This window comes from Quercus robur, chromosome 8, assembly GCF_932294415.1.
Source record: "Quercus robur chromosome 8, dhQueRobu3.1, whole genome shotgun sequence".
Classification (NCBI taxonomy): Eukaryota; Viridiplantae; Streptophyta; class Magnoliopsida; order Fagales; family Fagaceae; genus Quercus; species Quercus robur.
The window spans coordinates 53,318,333-53,330,947 of NC_065541.1; the positions used below are offsets into that span (position 1 = coordinate 53,318,333).

The window sequence follows — 12,615 nt, forward strand, 5'->3', positions numbered from 1 at the left end:
TGGAAAATGAGATAGTTTTATAGAAAATACTTCTTAGAAAGTGACTCGTTTTCTAGAAAACGTCATTACTGAAACAAACAGAGCAGTTGTTGTCTCCTACCATTGCTCTTTTACAAAATTAATGGATTTTGAGTGGAATTGTAGTGTGTCTTTATGTTAGAACCCATTTCTCTCTCCCTTGTTTGTGTGTTTGTTTCTCAAAAAAAAAAATGGACTGTAATTTATTTATTGATGGAAAGATTCTTTTTTTTTTTTTTTTTTTGAGAAACGATGGAAAGATTCTAATTTATTTAATAAATAGAAGTGGAAAATAGTTCGATTAGTACTTTGGTCGTTTGGTTGTCCACCTTCCATTTTATACGCGCTCTCTCTCTCTCTCTCTCTCGCATCACATCAGAGATAGAGAAAGAGATGTACGCTTTTGTTCGTCTCCGAAAGTAAAGAAACTCCAACTTCTCCTTGGTGTCTCTGTAAATCCTCACTCTCTCTCCCTGCGCCCTCTGTGCCTTTGCAATTTTTATAACATTTTTTTTTTCTCACAAAAGAAAAAGTTATTAAATTTGTGAAAAAGGCCATAATTTGCTTAAATCTGTTTTTTTTTTTTTTTGTTCAATTTTTTTTCCTCATAGGTTTTGTGATTCATTTACATTGATAAAGTTTCTCTCATGCCGCTTCCTTCTTTATTTTTTTCCCCTGAGTTGAAATAATTGTATTATTTTTTGCAGAATTAACCTATATTTACTATTAAATTGTGCTAATGTAATTGTGGTGTCGCTAAAATTTTGTGTTTTACGATATGAATTCAGGTTTTGAAATCTGAACAGACAACTGGGTTTTGCTCGGAATTTGGTTTAGTTAATTACTTGACATGGAAGCCTGTATGGATTTCATGAATTGGCTTGACCTGGACATGTCAGAGAAACTTCTGATGCATTTGAAGGACCCATCTGATCTTGCCCGTGTTAGTTCTGTGTCACGGTCTTTGCGAGATTTCGGTAAGCTAAAACATGTTACATGTGTACATTTGTGTTTTCTCAAGTGTTATAGTTCATAGACTCATAGATTTCTAAAGCAACAAATGAAAGAGAATGAATTGAAAGTGCCAATGAGCTCTAGCTCAACTGCCGCCTCCTCCCTTTGCTAATGCTAGGTCGTGGGTTCAAGACCAATTAAAAAAATAATTGAAATTTCAGTTTGTTAACCCTGTTCATGTAGCTGTAGTGTCTAATTATATGTTATCATACTTATGATGTGATCCATTGGTTGATATGCCATACTTGTTGCAGTACTTGTGCGATGCAGGATAGAAGATTGAAGGGGCTCTTATACCAATTTTGATGTAGGATCTTTAAGAACTCTGCACTAAATTGAATTCTTGATGTGATCTTGAAGGGTTCATGGATAGGGTTTGATGTTTAAGGGCTTAGGTGAATAAAAGACTGGATCTTGAATATGTTTGATGGCTGTTTGGTGTTAAACAGTGAATAGAATGAGAACAAAGAAAGATAAACGCTAGGCAATATTACCTAGGTTTTCCTAAGGAGAAAGTCTAGGGACACAACAAAATGTCACAACAACTAAGCAATCACATTTAGGTAGGAGAAGGCAATCACACCCTCAAAGCTTAAAACAAGCTGCTGGAATTTATTAAAATCAATTTTACTCTCTCTCCTTTATTGAAAATATAAATACTCTTTTATAGGTTATTTTCAATACTACTCCTAAAAGGACAAGGACTCCTAAATTACCTTTTCCTAGAAAGACTAGGACTTCTAAATAATAAATACAAAGTACTTAAGAACTTTTAAACCAAATTGACCAGAAACTTCCTTTCTCTCCTTCCTATTCTAGTAAAGGTGGCTAATCGTATGGAGAAAATACAGAGAGACTTTCTTTGGAGTGGTATTGATGCTCCTAAAGTTCCTCTAGTGGAATGGGCTAAGGTTTGTATGCAGGTGTAGAATGGTGGTTTAGGAGATTCGATGACTGAGAAGATTTAATTTTGCTTTGTTAGGCAAATGGTTGTGGAGATATGGAGCAGAGAGAGATGCCCTTTGGAGGAAGGTCATTGAGGCTAAATATGGGAATGAATGGGGTGGTTGGTGTACCAAACCGGTGTTAGGGACCTATGGTGTTAGTGTGTGGAAATCCATTAGAAGTGGCTGGCTGGACTTTTCTAAATTTCTTCAGTTTGATGTGGGTGATGGTACTAGGATCGTTTTGGGAGGATGTATGGTGTAGGGATTGTTCTCTTAAGGAATCATTTCCAAAATTGTATATTATCAGTCGAGCAAGGGAGTTTTTTGTGTTAGAGGTGATGTGTTTCATTGGGACATTCGGTTCCGTCGTCCACCACAAGATTGGGAGTCAGAATCATTTGATCTTTTTTGGGTTGTGCTTTATTCCACAAATGTGCGGGGTGTTGGTAATGACAAACTTTGCTGAAAACCAGCAATGAGGAGAGGTTTTGAGGTTTGAGGCTTCTATCACTCTTTATCTCCTTCTTCTGTCATTGATTTTCCTTGGAAAATGGTGTGGCAATCAAAGGTTCCTCCTAGAGTAGCGTTCTTTTCTTGGACTGCTGCCTTAGGTAAGATCTTAACTATGGATAATCTTTGGAAGAGGCATATTGCAGTGTTAGAGTGGTGCTTTATGTGTAAAAGGTGTGGGGAATCAGTGGATCATCTTCTTCTTCATTGTCCTATAGCATATGAGTTGTGGTCTATGGTTTTTTGTTTGTTTGGTATACATTGGGTTATGCCGTATAAAGTTAGTGAGGTGTTAGCTTCTTGGCAGGGGAAGTTTGGTAGACATCGAAATATAGGTTTATGGAGGTTTGTGACGCATTGTTTGTTTTGGTGCTTATGGCGGGGGCAGGAGTAGAATGCTAGATGCTTTGAGAATTGTGAACGGTCTATTCTTGACATTAAGTTATTCTTTTTCCATACTCACCTTGAGTGGAGTTTAGTTTTGCCTTCCTATTTTTGTTTTTTCTCTTCCCGATCTTATAGATCGCTGTAATCTAGGTTTTTTATTTGTGCCATTGTAGTACACTTGCAGTGTACTTGGTTGGTTATTTTAATAAAATTTCTTACATTACTTATCAAAAAAAAAAAATTTTGACCAGAAACTTCCTAACCTAAAAACCCTAATACTAAGACTCAATAATAACTTACCTATGAATGGTGTCAAGAAAGCCCCACATCAATACTAGACCACAAAGATTGAATCTTTTGGTATTTAATCTTGTTTTTCCTTGAACTCTTTATTGTCCACATCATTGTGGTTCTATCAATTTGTTAGTTTGAGAACTCTGAAACTACTGTCTTTAATTACTGGTTCAGAGCTTTTGTGATTGAAATTTTGAGGGAAAGATAATTATATAAAACTATTTTTCAAGGGGTTTCTGTACCTGCAAGAACTAAATATACTGATATTTTGAACTTTTTATATACTGCAGTAATTGCAAATGGCCTTTTTAAGCAGTTGTGCTTGAGAATGTTTCCTCAGTTATCTAAAGTTGCTCATGTTATGGAACTGAACAACTGTGGAGTGAAAGAGCCTGTAGAAGTTGGCTCCAGCCATTCAATGGAATGGGAATCTTTGGCAAGGGATCATAGGGTCTATGCTACTTTAGCTCGAGTTTGTACATCATTTTCTCTTCGGGATTGCATTTCAGAGGCAATTAGTGCTTCTAGCACTGATAATTATCCAGCTGAAACTATTGATAATACTCTGCTACCAGCAGGTATTGTTTCACGGAGAGCATACTGGTCGAGTAAAGGGCAAAGTAATCCTGCGGTGCCTGAGACACTAACATACAAGCTAGTGTCTGAGTTTTGTGTTATTACTGAAATATATATACGCCCATTCAAAGGTATATATCAAAATTTCTGCAAACTATGTGCCCTTCCAGTTTGTCCTGACCTTTTAAACATCTTTTAATGATGATGCGATATGTCTATTTGTCCAGCTTACTTTCAGCGTGGTTCACCTATATATTCTGCCAAATCTGTGAGATTTCGAATGGGTCATCCAAAAAGCCCTAATGATTTAGGGAGTCATCTTCTGTGTGACTCATTGCCTTCTGCTGATGACACTTTCATATGGACCTACACTTCACCAGAATTTCCAATGGCTCAGGTGTGTTCTAGTACTACTTTCTGTATTTCTTGTTTTTCCTTTCTTTTTTTTTGGGTGTGTGTGGGGTTTCGGGGGGGGGGGGGGGGGGGGGGGGGTTGGGGTTGGGTGGTGGAAGGGGTGTTCTGGGTTGAGAGAATTGTTAGGGATATGGGGTGTCTATTTAATTACAACCGTTAAGATGCTGAAGTGCAATCTTTTGCAGGCCGTTGCTATGTTAACACCTAGCAGAATTGGCTTGTTGTTTGATTTTAGCATAAAAGATATTTTTTATTCTTTTGGTCTGCCTTCCATGCTGCCATAATAGGTTTTCAGCACCCTCCCCCCCCCCCCCCCTTTCCCCTCCCCTCAAAAAAAAAAAAAAAAAAAAAAAAACTGAAAAACAGAGGAGCCAAGGATTGGAGGAGGTGGAATATGAAAGATTTTTTAACCCAATTGGGCAGCCCATTCCTGATCAATTTACCTGTTAAAGTTATTGGATTTATGTTGGTTGAATGGCCCAAGAGGCTCAGTTATCTTGTAAGCCCATGTAGGGCTAACCCTATCTTCTAATTTCTGTATATACCCTGTCAAGGGTTCACTGTAATAGTCGATTTGATTATGCAATAAAGATTTAGCTGCTAGGGCTTTATCCTGTGGATGTAGGATGTTAGGTTGAACCATGTAATTCCTTGTGTTCTTCTCTCTTTCTTACTTCCGCTTCTCTATATTATTTTATTCTCATCTTTAACATTACCTATACCTGAAAGCAGCAGCCTATCTAGTTGTCTGTGAAACTCTATTCATTCTTATATGTGATGTGCAAATAAATTGAAAAGTTGAAAGTGGGTATGATTTATCTATTATAAGTGCAACTATAGATTCTAGGTCACTTGTCCTCACCCCCTTCATTTCATGAAGAGCCTAAAGTGAATTTTAGAAGCTGGATTTGGCAACAGCCTGAGAACTAGCCATCAAATTGCCTGCCCTCTCAGCAGAAGCTTGGGTAATTAAAATAGTTACAGTTAATTTGATTGTTGCATATATGTGACGTATTCCCCTCTGCAAAAGCTTTAGCAATGAAAAGGATTCAAAGTCACCCTGATTTTTGCACATATGTGGAAGAGCCCTAGCTAGTGAATTAATATGTAGATTAACTAATATATATATATATATATATATATATATCAAAACACAGATAATGGATTTTATGCACATTTTATGGTAAAGAAAGGTTGATCTTACTATTTGATCAAAAAATAACATTTTTCTCCGGCCATAACCACATTATGATACATTCCATGGTATTTGCCCCCTTATATGAGAAGTGCCCTCCCATTCTTATCCAGAAATTTTTTATTTAAAAAAAAAAAAAAATCAAAAAATAACATTGTTCCCAAGCCATAATCACATTATGGATCCTTTCATGGTAAGTCCCTTATTTTATGAGAAGTGCTCTCCCATTCTTATCCAGAGATTTTTGCTTTTTAATCAAAAGAAAGGCAGCTTTTTTATTAACACAAAAGTGCTTGACCTGATTTGAGCTTCCTACAATCAATCACTAGCTATGAACAGACATAATACATGCCATCCCTTACAGAAATGGGGCTGGAGACAGCAATTTCTTGAAAGCTTAGGCATAGTTTTTTTTTTTTTTTTTTTTTTTCATTTTTTTTTTTTTAATTCTGTTTTTGGTTGTGCCATGGAAGAACTCTAGCTGGTGAACTAATATGTAGATTAACTGATATATATATATATATATATATATATATATAGCATAATACAGATAATGGATTTTATGCACACCTTTTTTTGGTAAAGAAATGTTGATCTTACTATTTGATCAAAAAATAACATTGTTCTCCAGCCATAACCACATTATGAATCATTCCCTGGTAATTGCCTCCCTGTATGAGAAGTGCCGTCCCATTCTTATCCACACACACACACACACATATATATAGACACACACAAATGGCAGATTTTGTATTTTATATTTTTATTTTATGAAATATCTTGTATTAATTCAGAAGAGCTTGTACATCTGAAATAATTTATTTGTCCAAAAATACTGGATTTTCCTCTAGCCACGCATCTGTACTTATTGAAATTTTCAGTTCTACAAAAGAGGACTTGTCTAATATATAAGATAAAAGCAAACTTCTTAAGATTTGTGAGATTACACTCTTTTCTTTTTCTGTTTTTGTTTGGCAGTTTTAATGATAACTTCAGAGGATACGAAATCATTCATTCATTTTTCATTGTCTTCTGTCTTCTATTAGTTTTTGGCTGAGGTCTATCTGAATGCTATTTTCTCTCTCTTTATCTTATTGTTTGGAAATAGCTGACTTCTTTAATGACTTTCTCATGAACAGGAAAGTTGCTTGCAGAAGTTTAGGCTTCCAGAACCTGTTCTTTGCATTGGTGGAATTTTGCAGATTGAACTGCTGGGTAGGGTTCAGACTCAAGAAATGGATGGCTTATTCTATATATGGTTTGTGCTATACACTCCTTTTCATAGTCTTGTTGCATACTCATCTATAGTTATGCTATGGAGGCCTTATTAAGCCCATGAAATGCTAATTTCCTTGATCAACTGGATTAGTATTTCAAGGCCCATAATTTTTTTTTTTTTCTACATGCTACATATAAATTATAATCTATACCATGTGCCACTATTTATAGGCTTTCAGGACGATCCACCAATGGAAGCTATTTTCTTACTAAGACATCTAATGGAAAAATACAGAGAGGCTTGTAAAGACCTTCATATGGTTTTAATTGATCTAGGGAAAGTATATGACAAGGTCCCTAGAGAAACTATGTGGTGGGTTTTGGAAAAAAAAAAAAAAGGAGTTCCTCTTAAGTACATTAAGCTGATTAAGGATATGTATGATGGAGCTTTGTAATTTGAGAGGCTGATGCTGTTGTTTTCTTTGTATAGCCACTGTATACTTGGAAGATTTTTTAAAATAAAGATTCATTACTTATCCAAAAAAAAAAAAAAAGAGGAAATGTACGACGGAGCTGTAACTAGAATGAGCACACGTAGAGGAATCACAAGATTAAATACCAAAAGATTAACTTTCCCACAAATACCAACTCCCCTCTACAAATTGGTCAACTAGAGGTAAAAGGTTACCCTGGAAAGGGAGGGATAAGAGCAAATCTTATCTTACTGAAGCAGAAGAGGTAAAGGATAGACAATGAGATTAGTATTTTTTTTCTGTCACCAATTTGCTTCTTGGTTCACCTCCTCCACTTTGACTTATATTAGGATAGTAATAGTTCGTGCTCTTGGAAATTTGATTTGATTTTTTAAATTTATTTTTATTTTTTACTTTCCTTTTTACACTTTCTTCTTAATAATAGCCTAAAGGTCAGAATTACTAGGGACTAGCTTTTTTGACAAGTAAATCTATTGAAAAAAGCATATAAAGGGAACATTAGTCCATGGGATGTGTTTGGGTATACATCAATGATCAGGGACTGGCTTAACTGGCACATGTCTAGGTTCTGTTAGTTTCTGTGGAATATTAGGTTCTGTTAGTTTTTGTGGAATATTAAATTGTGGAACCCTGGAAGGAAGTGTACCAATGAAATTTGATGCAAGGTTATTCAAATTATTGCCGTATTGTTATGCTATTATATAGACAGTACACTGTTTGCATGGTACAACATAATCAATGCTTGTAAATCTAGCCTCTCTCGCCCCTCACAGAAGCTTCCTACAAAAGAATGGCCTGTAGGGGATTTTTTTTCCCCCAAATTAATGCTCTCCTCTCCTTGTGCTGCAAGTAAGACTAATGACAGAAAGTTGTTGGCAAATTTCAGCATTTCTCATGTTCATGTTGTGGGGCGTTGCTTATCTCCAGCATTTGTTGTAGAAAATATTCAGCCATCCGGGACGTTTGTCTTGAAGAAAGACATGCGGTACAAGTTTCATACACAACAAAGTTCACCTGATAACGAGGCCCAAGAAATCTCTGATGATCAATTGCAAAGACGTTTCAGATATTTGCGAAACTATTTGCGAAACCTAAATGTAATAGAAATTGAAGAATATGAAGGCGAAGAGGAAGATGTAGTAGAAATTGAAGAATATGAATCAGGTGAAGAAGAATATGAATCAGGTGAAGAGGAAGATGTAGAAATTGAAGAATACGAATCGGGTGAAGAGGAAGATGAAGCATAGGAAGAATATCATCTCTGAATGTGTTATATCTTATATTAGTTATATCCAATCTGTCCCTCCCAACATCTCCCCCTATCCAAAAAAAAATGTTTTGGAATTAATGTTCTATTTGTTCTGAAGTAAAATGTTTTCATTGTGTAATTGAAAATGTTATAGAAATCATTTTACAGTGTTTGTTTCCCGGTAAAATTTTTAAAAAAAATATCCTAGTTCTCAAAATCCACCAAATGTAAGCACAACTGTACAAATAAACCACCACCAACCACCAATGACCGAAAAAAACTTAGGTGCTTCAGAAGCAATGCTCCCTCCTCTAACATGAGAGGTGGGCCCCACATGTGGGTCCCACTATAGACCCCACCTCTCATGTGAGAAGTGGAAACATTGCTCCCGAAACATGTAAGAATCACCCCTAGGGATGGCAATTTTGCCCCTCCTTACTTCGCCCCATGATGGTTTGGGCAAGGATGGAGCAAGATTTTAGCCTCGCACCACAGGGCGGGGCGCAGATGGGTCGCCCTGCCCCTCCCTGTCTTCACCCCGTGTTGCTAAGAATTATAATTGTAAATTTTTCATACGATAAAATCATACTATTTAAACAAGCATATCAATATTAACTTATTTTATTCTACCCAATGTGGTTCTTTGGTTGTTTTTTTTTTTTTGTTATGTGTTATATTATGAGATTTTTTTTTTTTTTTTTTTTTTTTTTGGTGATTATCTTGTTAATTGCTTGGATATATTATTCAATTTTTTTTTTCTAAAAATTTATTTGATTTGATAGGATAAATTTAGTTGTAATTTCAAGTATATTTTTATTAATGAAATAGGTTTCATTAAAAAAATTGTATTAGTTGCAGGACAAATTAACAAAAAGTAGAGTTTTACGGGATGGGGCGGGCCTTCGCAGGGCCCCAAGGGACGGAGATGGGGTTAAAAAGTTTTCTTCGTCATGTGGGATGGGGCGGAGATGGGGCAAGACAAAACCATTCGGAGCCGAGCCAAAGGATGGGACAAATGCCCCATCCTTCAGCCCCACCCCACCCCATTGGCATCCCTAATCACCCCCAACGACCACTCAAAATTTCAGATCCAAAAGAAAAATGCCGAAAACCCAGATTCAAAAATCTGACCAAATCTGCTCCAATCACCATAAACACCAACCTCATTCCAACCACCATCAGCAGATATCCATTATAGCCGCAACCCAAAAAAGAAGAAGAAAACTTAACCCACACCAAAGCAAACACACACAACCCCTATAACACAACCCAACCTTTGACCCATACCCTCAAACCCCAAAGAAAACCCACATCTCTGTGTCTCAAACTTACCCATAGCAAGCCTCCATCATTGCGGACTTAAGCAGTGATAGCCACCTACACATCTATTTCACTTTAGAGCTGGCGCCCGACAGTGTGGGTTTCAAGTGAAGGGACGAGAGGGAGGTTTGGTAGAAGTTGGGTCTTTGTGTTTGATTTGGATTTGCAATGGCTGGTTGGGTGTTTGATGGATTTTGGAGCTTTTGGACTAGTAGCATCAAGCAAGAGAGAGCTGAGCTTTATGTAAAATGTTTTACTGAATTTTTAAGTGTAAAACATTTTACATCTGGTAGGTTTAAAGTTTTAAAATTGATCGAAAATATTTTACAGTTGACCAACCATTTTATAACAAAACAAACACTATAAAATGGAAAAACATTTTATAAAAAATATTTTATTTCAAAACAAACAGAATGTAAGTAGCTGCAAATATTAAGGCAATTTCTCATCTCAAAGGTCTTTCTAAGTACGACGGACTATGTCAAAAAAATCTACTTCCATTATAGTCTTTCTATTTAGTGTTGTATTGCCTTGAATATTGTTTTTCCCTGTTGTAGAGATATTACACTATTACTATTATCAGTATTTTAAGTGTCTATTTTCCAATTAGACTATAGTTAGAATTTTAGGTCACTGTTCGATGTTACATATATCATATATGTGACTGCTGAGTGTTGATATATGCTTGATATTTTTAATTTTTTTTTTTTTTTTTTTGATACCATAGAAGGGAGATAAGCATACAAAATACTTGATTGATATTAGAAAGATAGTATGAAAAATCTCAAGAGATTGCTTTCATAATTATAGTACTTCAATGAGGCTACTTGCTTCATCATGAAGCATTTGATTTGAGTCCAAATTTTTGACTACTACTTCAGTTGTTATTTTCAAAAGGATTAGTTGTTATTGAGGCAATTTCTCATCTCAAAGGCCTTTCTATGTACAACGGACTATGTCAAAAAAATCTACTTCCATAGTAGTCTTTCTATTTAGTGTTGTATTGCCTTGAATATTGTTTTTCCCTGTTGTAGAGATATTACACTATTACTATTATCAGTATTTTAAGTGTATTTTCCAATTAGACTATAGTTAGAATTTTAGGTCACTGTTCGATGTTACATATATCATATATGTGACTGCTGAGTGCTGATATATGCTTGAATTTTTTTTTTTTTTTTTTGATACCAAAGAAGGGAGATAAGCATACAAAATACTTGATTGATATTAGAAAGATAGTATGGAAAATCTCAAGAGATTGCTTTCATAATTATAGTACTTCAATGAGGTTACTTTCTTCATCATGAAGCATTTGATTTGAGTCCAAATTTTTTACTACTACTTCAGTTGTTATTTTCAAAAGGATTAGTCAGAAAGAGTTCCAGACACATTATGAAAATTTCAGCAGTGAGTTACTCAATTGAACTTGATTTTTATTTTTTAACTTTTAGAAACAAATTCACTTACATTTCTGAAACTTTATTCTTAACATAAAAATACTCAAAACAGCTTATTAAAAAAAATGTCGAACCTTAATACCAAACAGCTAACTCAATCCGGTGTACTACATGCCTTCTAACTCATTTTCCAGTGTTGTTTTGCCAAAGTAATTAGAGAAACAACTTAATCGGATTCCACTTATAATTTTACTGGCTTTTTTGCATGCTTAATTTTTTTTTTTTTTAAACTATAATTAATTCTCATACTTTTATACATACAAAATTCAAGGGCAAGAAATTAGCTTCTCTTGATGTCAAAAAAAGGAAAAGGAGCTAAAGAATGAATTTTGCACAGATTGTATCATTGTATGTACTTTGCTGCGAAATCAAAGTATGCAAAACCTCCATATTGATGAAGGTAAGAGCCTGTTTGGCCAACAAAATTTGATCACTGAATTTCCGTCACTTAATTTCCATCACTTATCACTTATCACTCAATTTTTCACATCCGTTTGGCATCATCATCCAATTTCTATCACTCAATATTTTTCACACTATTTATGGGCCCCACACCTATAATCAGTGCAGCTTTTTTTTTTTTTTTTTTTAGTACCCAAACTCACCAAAAAAAAAAGAAAGTCAAAAGATGGTCAAAAGTTGCAGCTGTGGGTCTCCTATGTGTGTTTAATTACAATATTGTCATGTTTCCATAACTCATAACTCAAAAATCAAATAATTGAGTGATGGAAACAGAATTATCGTTTGCCAAATAACCTTTTTGCTATGGGTCTTACCATTTTTGAGTTATGAATTATGGAAACTGAGAATTGAGTTATGAGAATTGACAATCCAAATAGCCCCTAAGCAATTGCATGCAAATCCGAACAAATATATAATTTGTAAGTTTGTCTAAACAATTAATATCTGACCCTCCAAAGTTGAAAGTTGGCGCAAAAAACATAAAAAAATAAAATGACCATCAGGCCCGCATCAGTAATATAAATATTGTGAGAGAAATGTTTTATAAAACACTCTCATAGGATACTTTTTTCTAAGGAAAAAAAAGAAAAAAAAAAACCATTTGCTAACAAAACAAAAATATGAAACCTTTACTTTAAAAAAAAAATTAGGAAAAAAATTCTTTAACATACTAATTCCAATCAATAATATCAATAAACCATCCACACTGATGACTCAACATCACCCCAACTTGTTCACAACACTTGTAACACCTCACCAATTCATGACTCTTGTTACCCATCCAAGAATAATGTTAGAGACACTTAATTATACACCCAAATCTATAACATACGTCATCTTATACAAGACAAAATAATAATCACAAATTGAAATTTTGCAGTATTTTTTTATTGGGTAGATTCTAATTTACAAAACGAGTAAATTCTTCTTGCCTCAGCAACCAAGATTTATTTTTTTAAAAGAAGTAAAGAAAGAAAACCTTTTTTTATTTAAAAATTAGTAAAAGAAAGAAAACATTAAATGATTAAATAAATAACAAAACAAAGTAACTTATGTTAAA

At 34.8% G+C, this 12,615-nt stretch overlaps 1 protein-coding gene across 1 annotated transcript; it reads left to right on the forward strand.

The window, feature by feature from the left end:
* The first annotated feature begins 329 nt into the window (after window positions 1-329).
* On the forward strand, window positions 330-8,476 carry LOC126697008 (F-box protein At4g00755-like). Its single transcript, XM_050393794.1, has 6 exons — window positions 330-470; window positions 807-995; window positions 3,461-3,877; window positions 3,974-4,143; window positions 6,495-6,613; window positions 7,954-8,476. Exons 2-6 carry the CDS (start codon window positions 869-871, stop codon window positions 8,312-8,314), a joined length of 1,194 nt encoding a protein of 397 aa, XP_050249751.1. The 5' UTR covers window positions 330-470; window positions 807-868; the 3' UTR covers window positions 8,315-8,476.
* The last annotated feature ends 4,139 nt before the right edge of the window (window positions 8,477-12,615 follow it).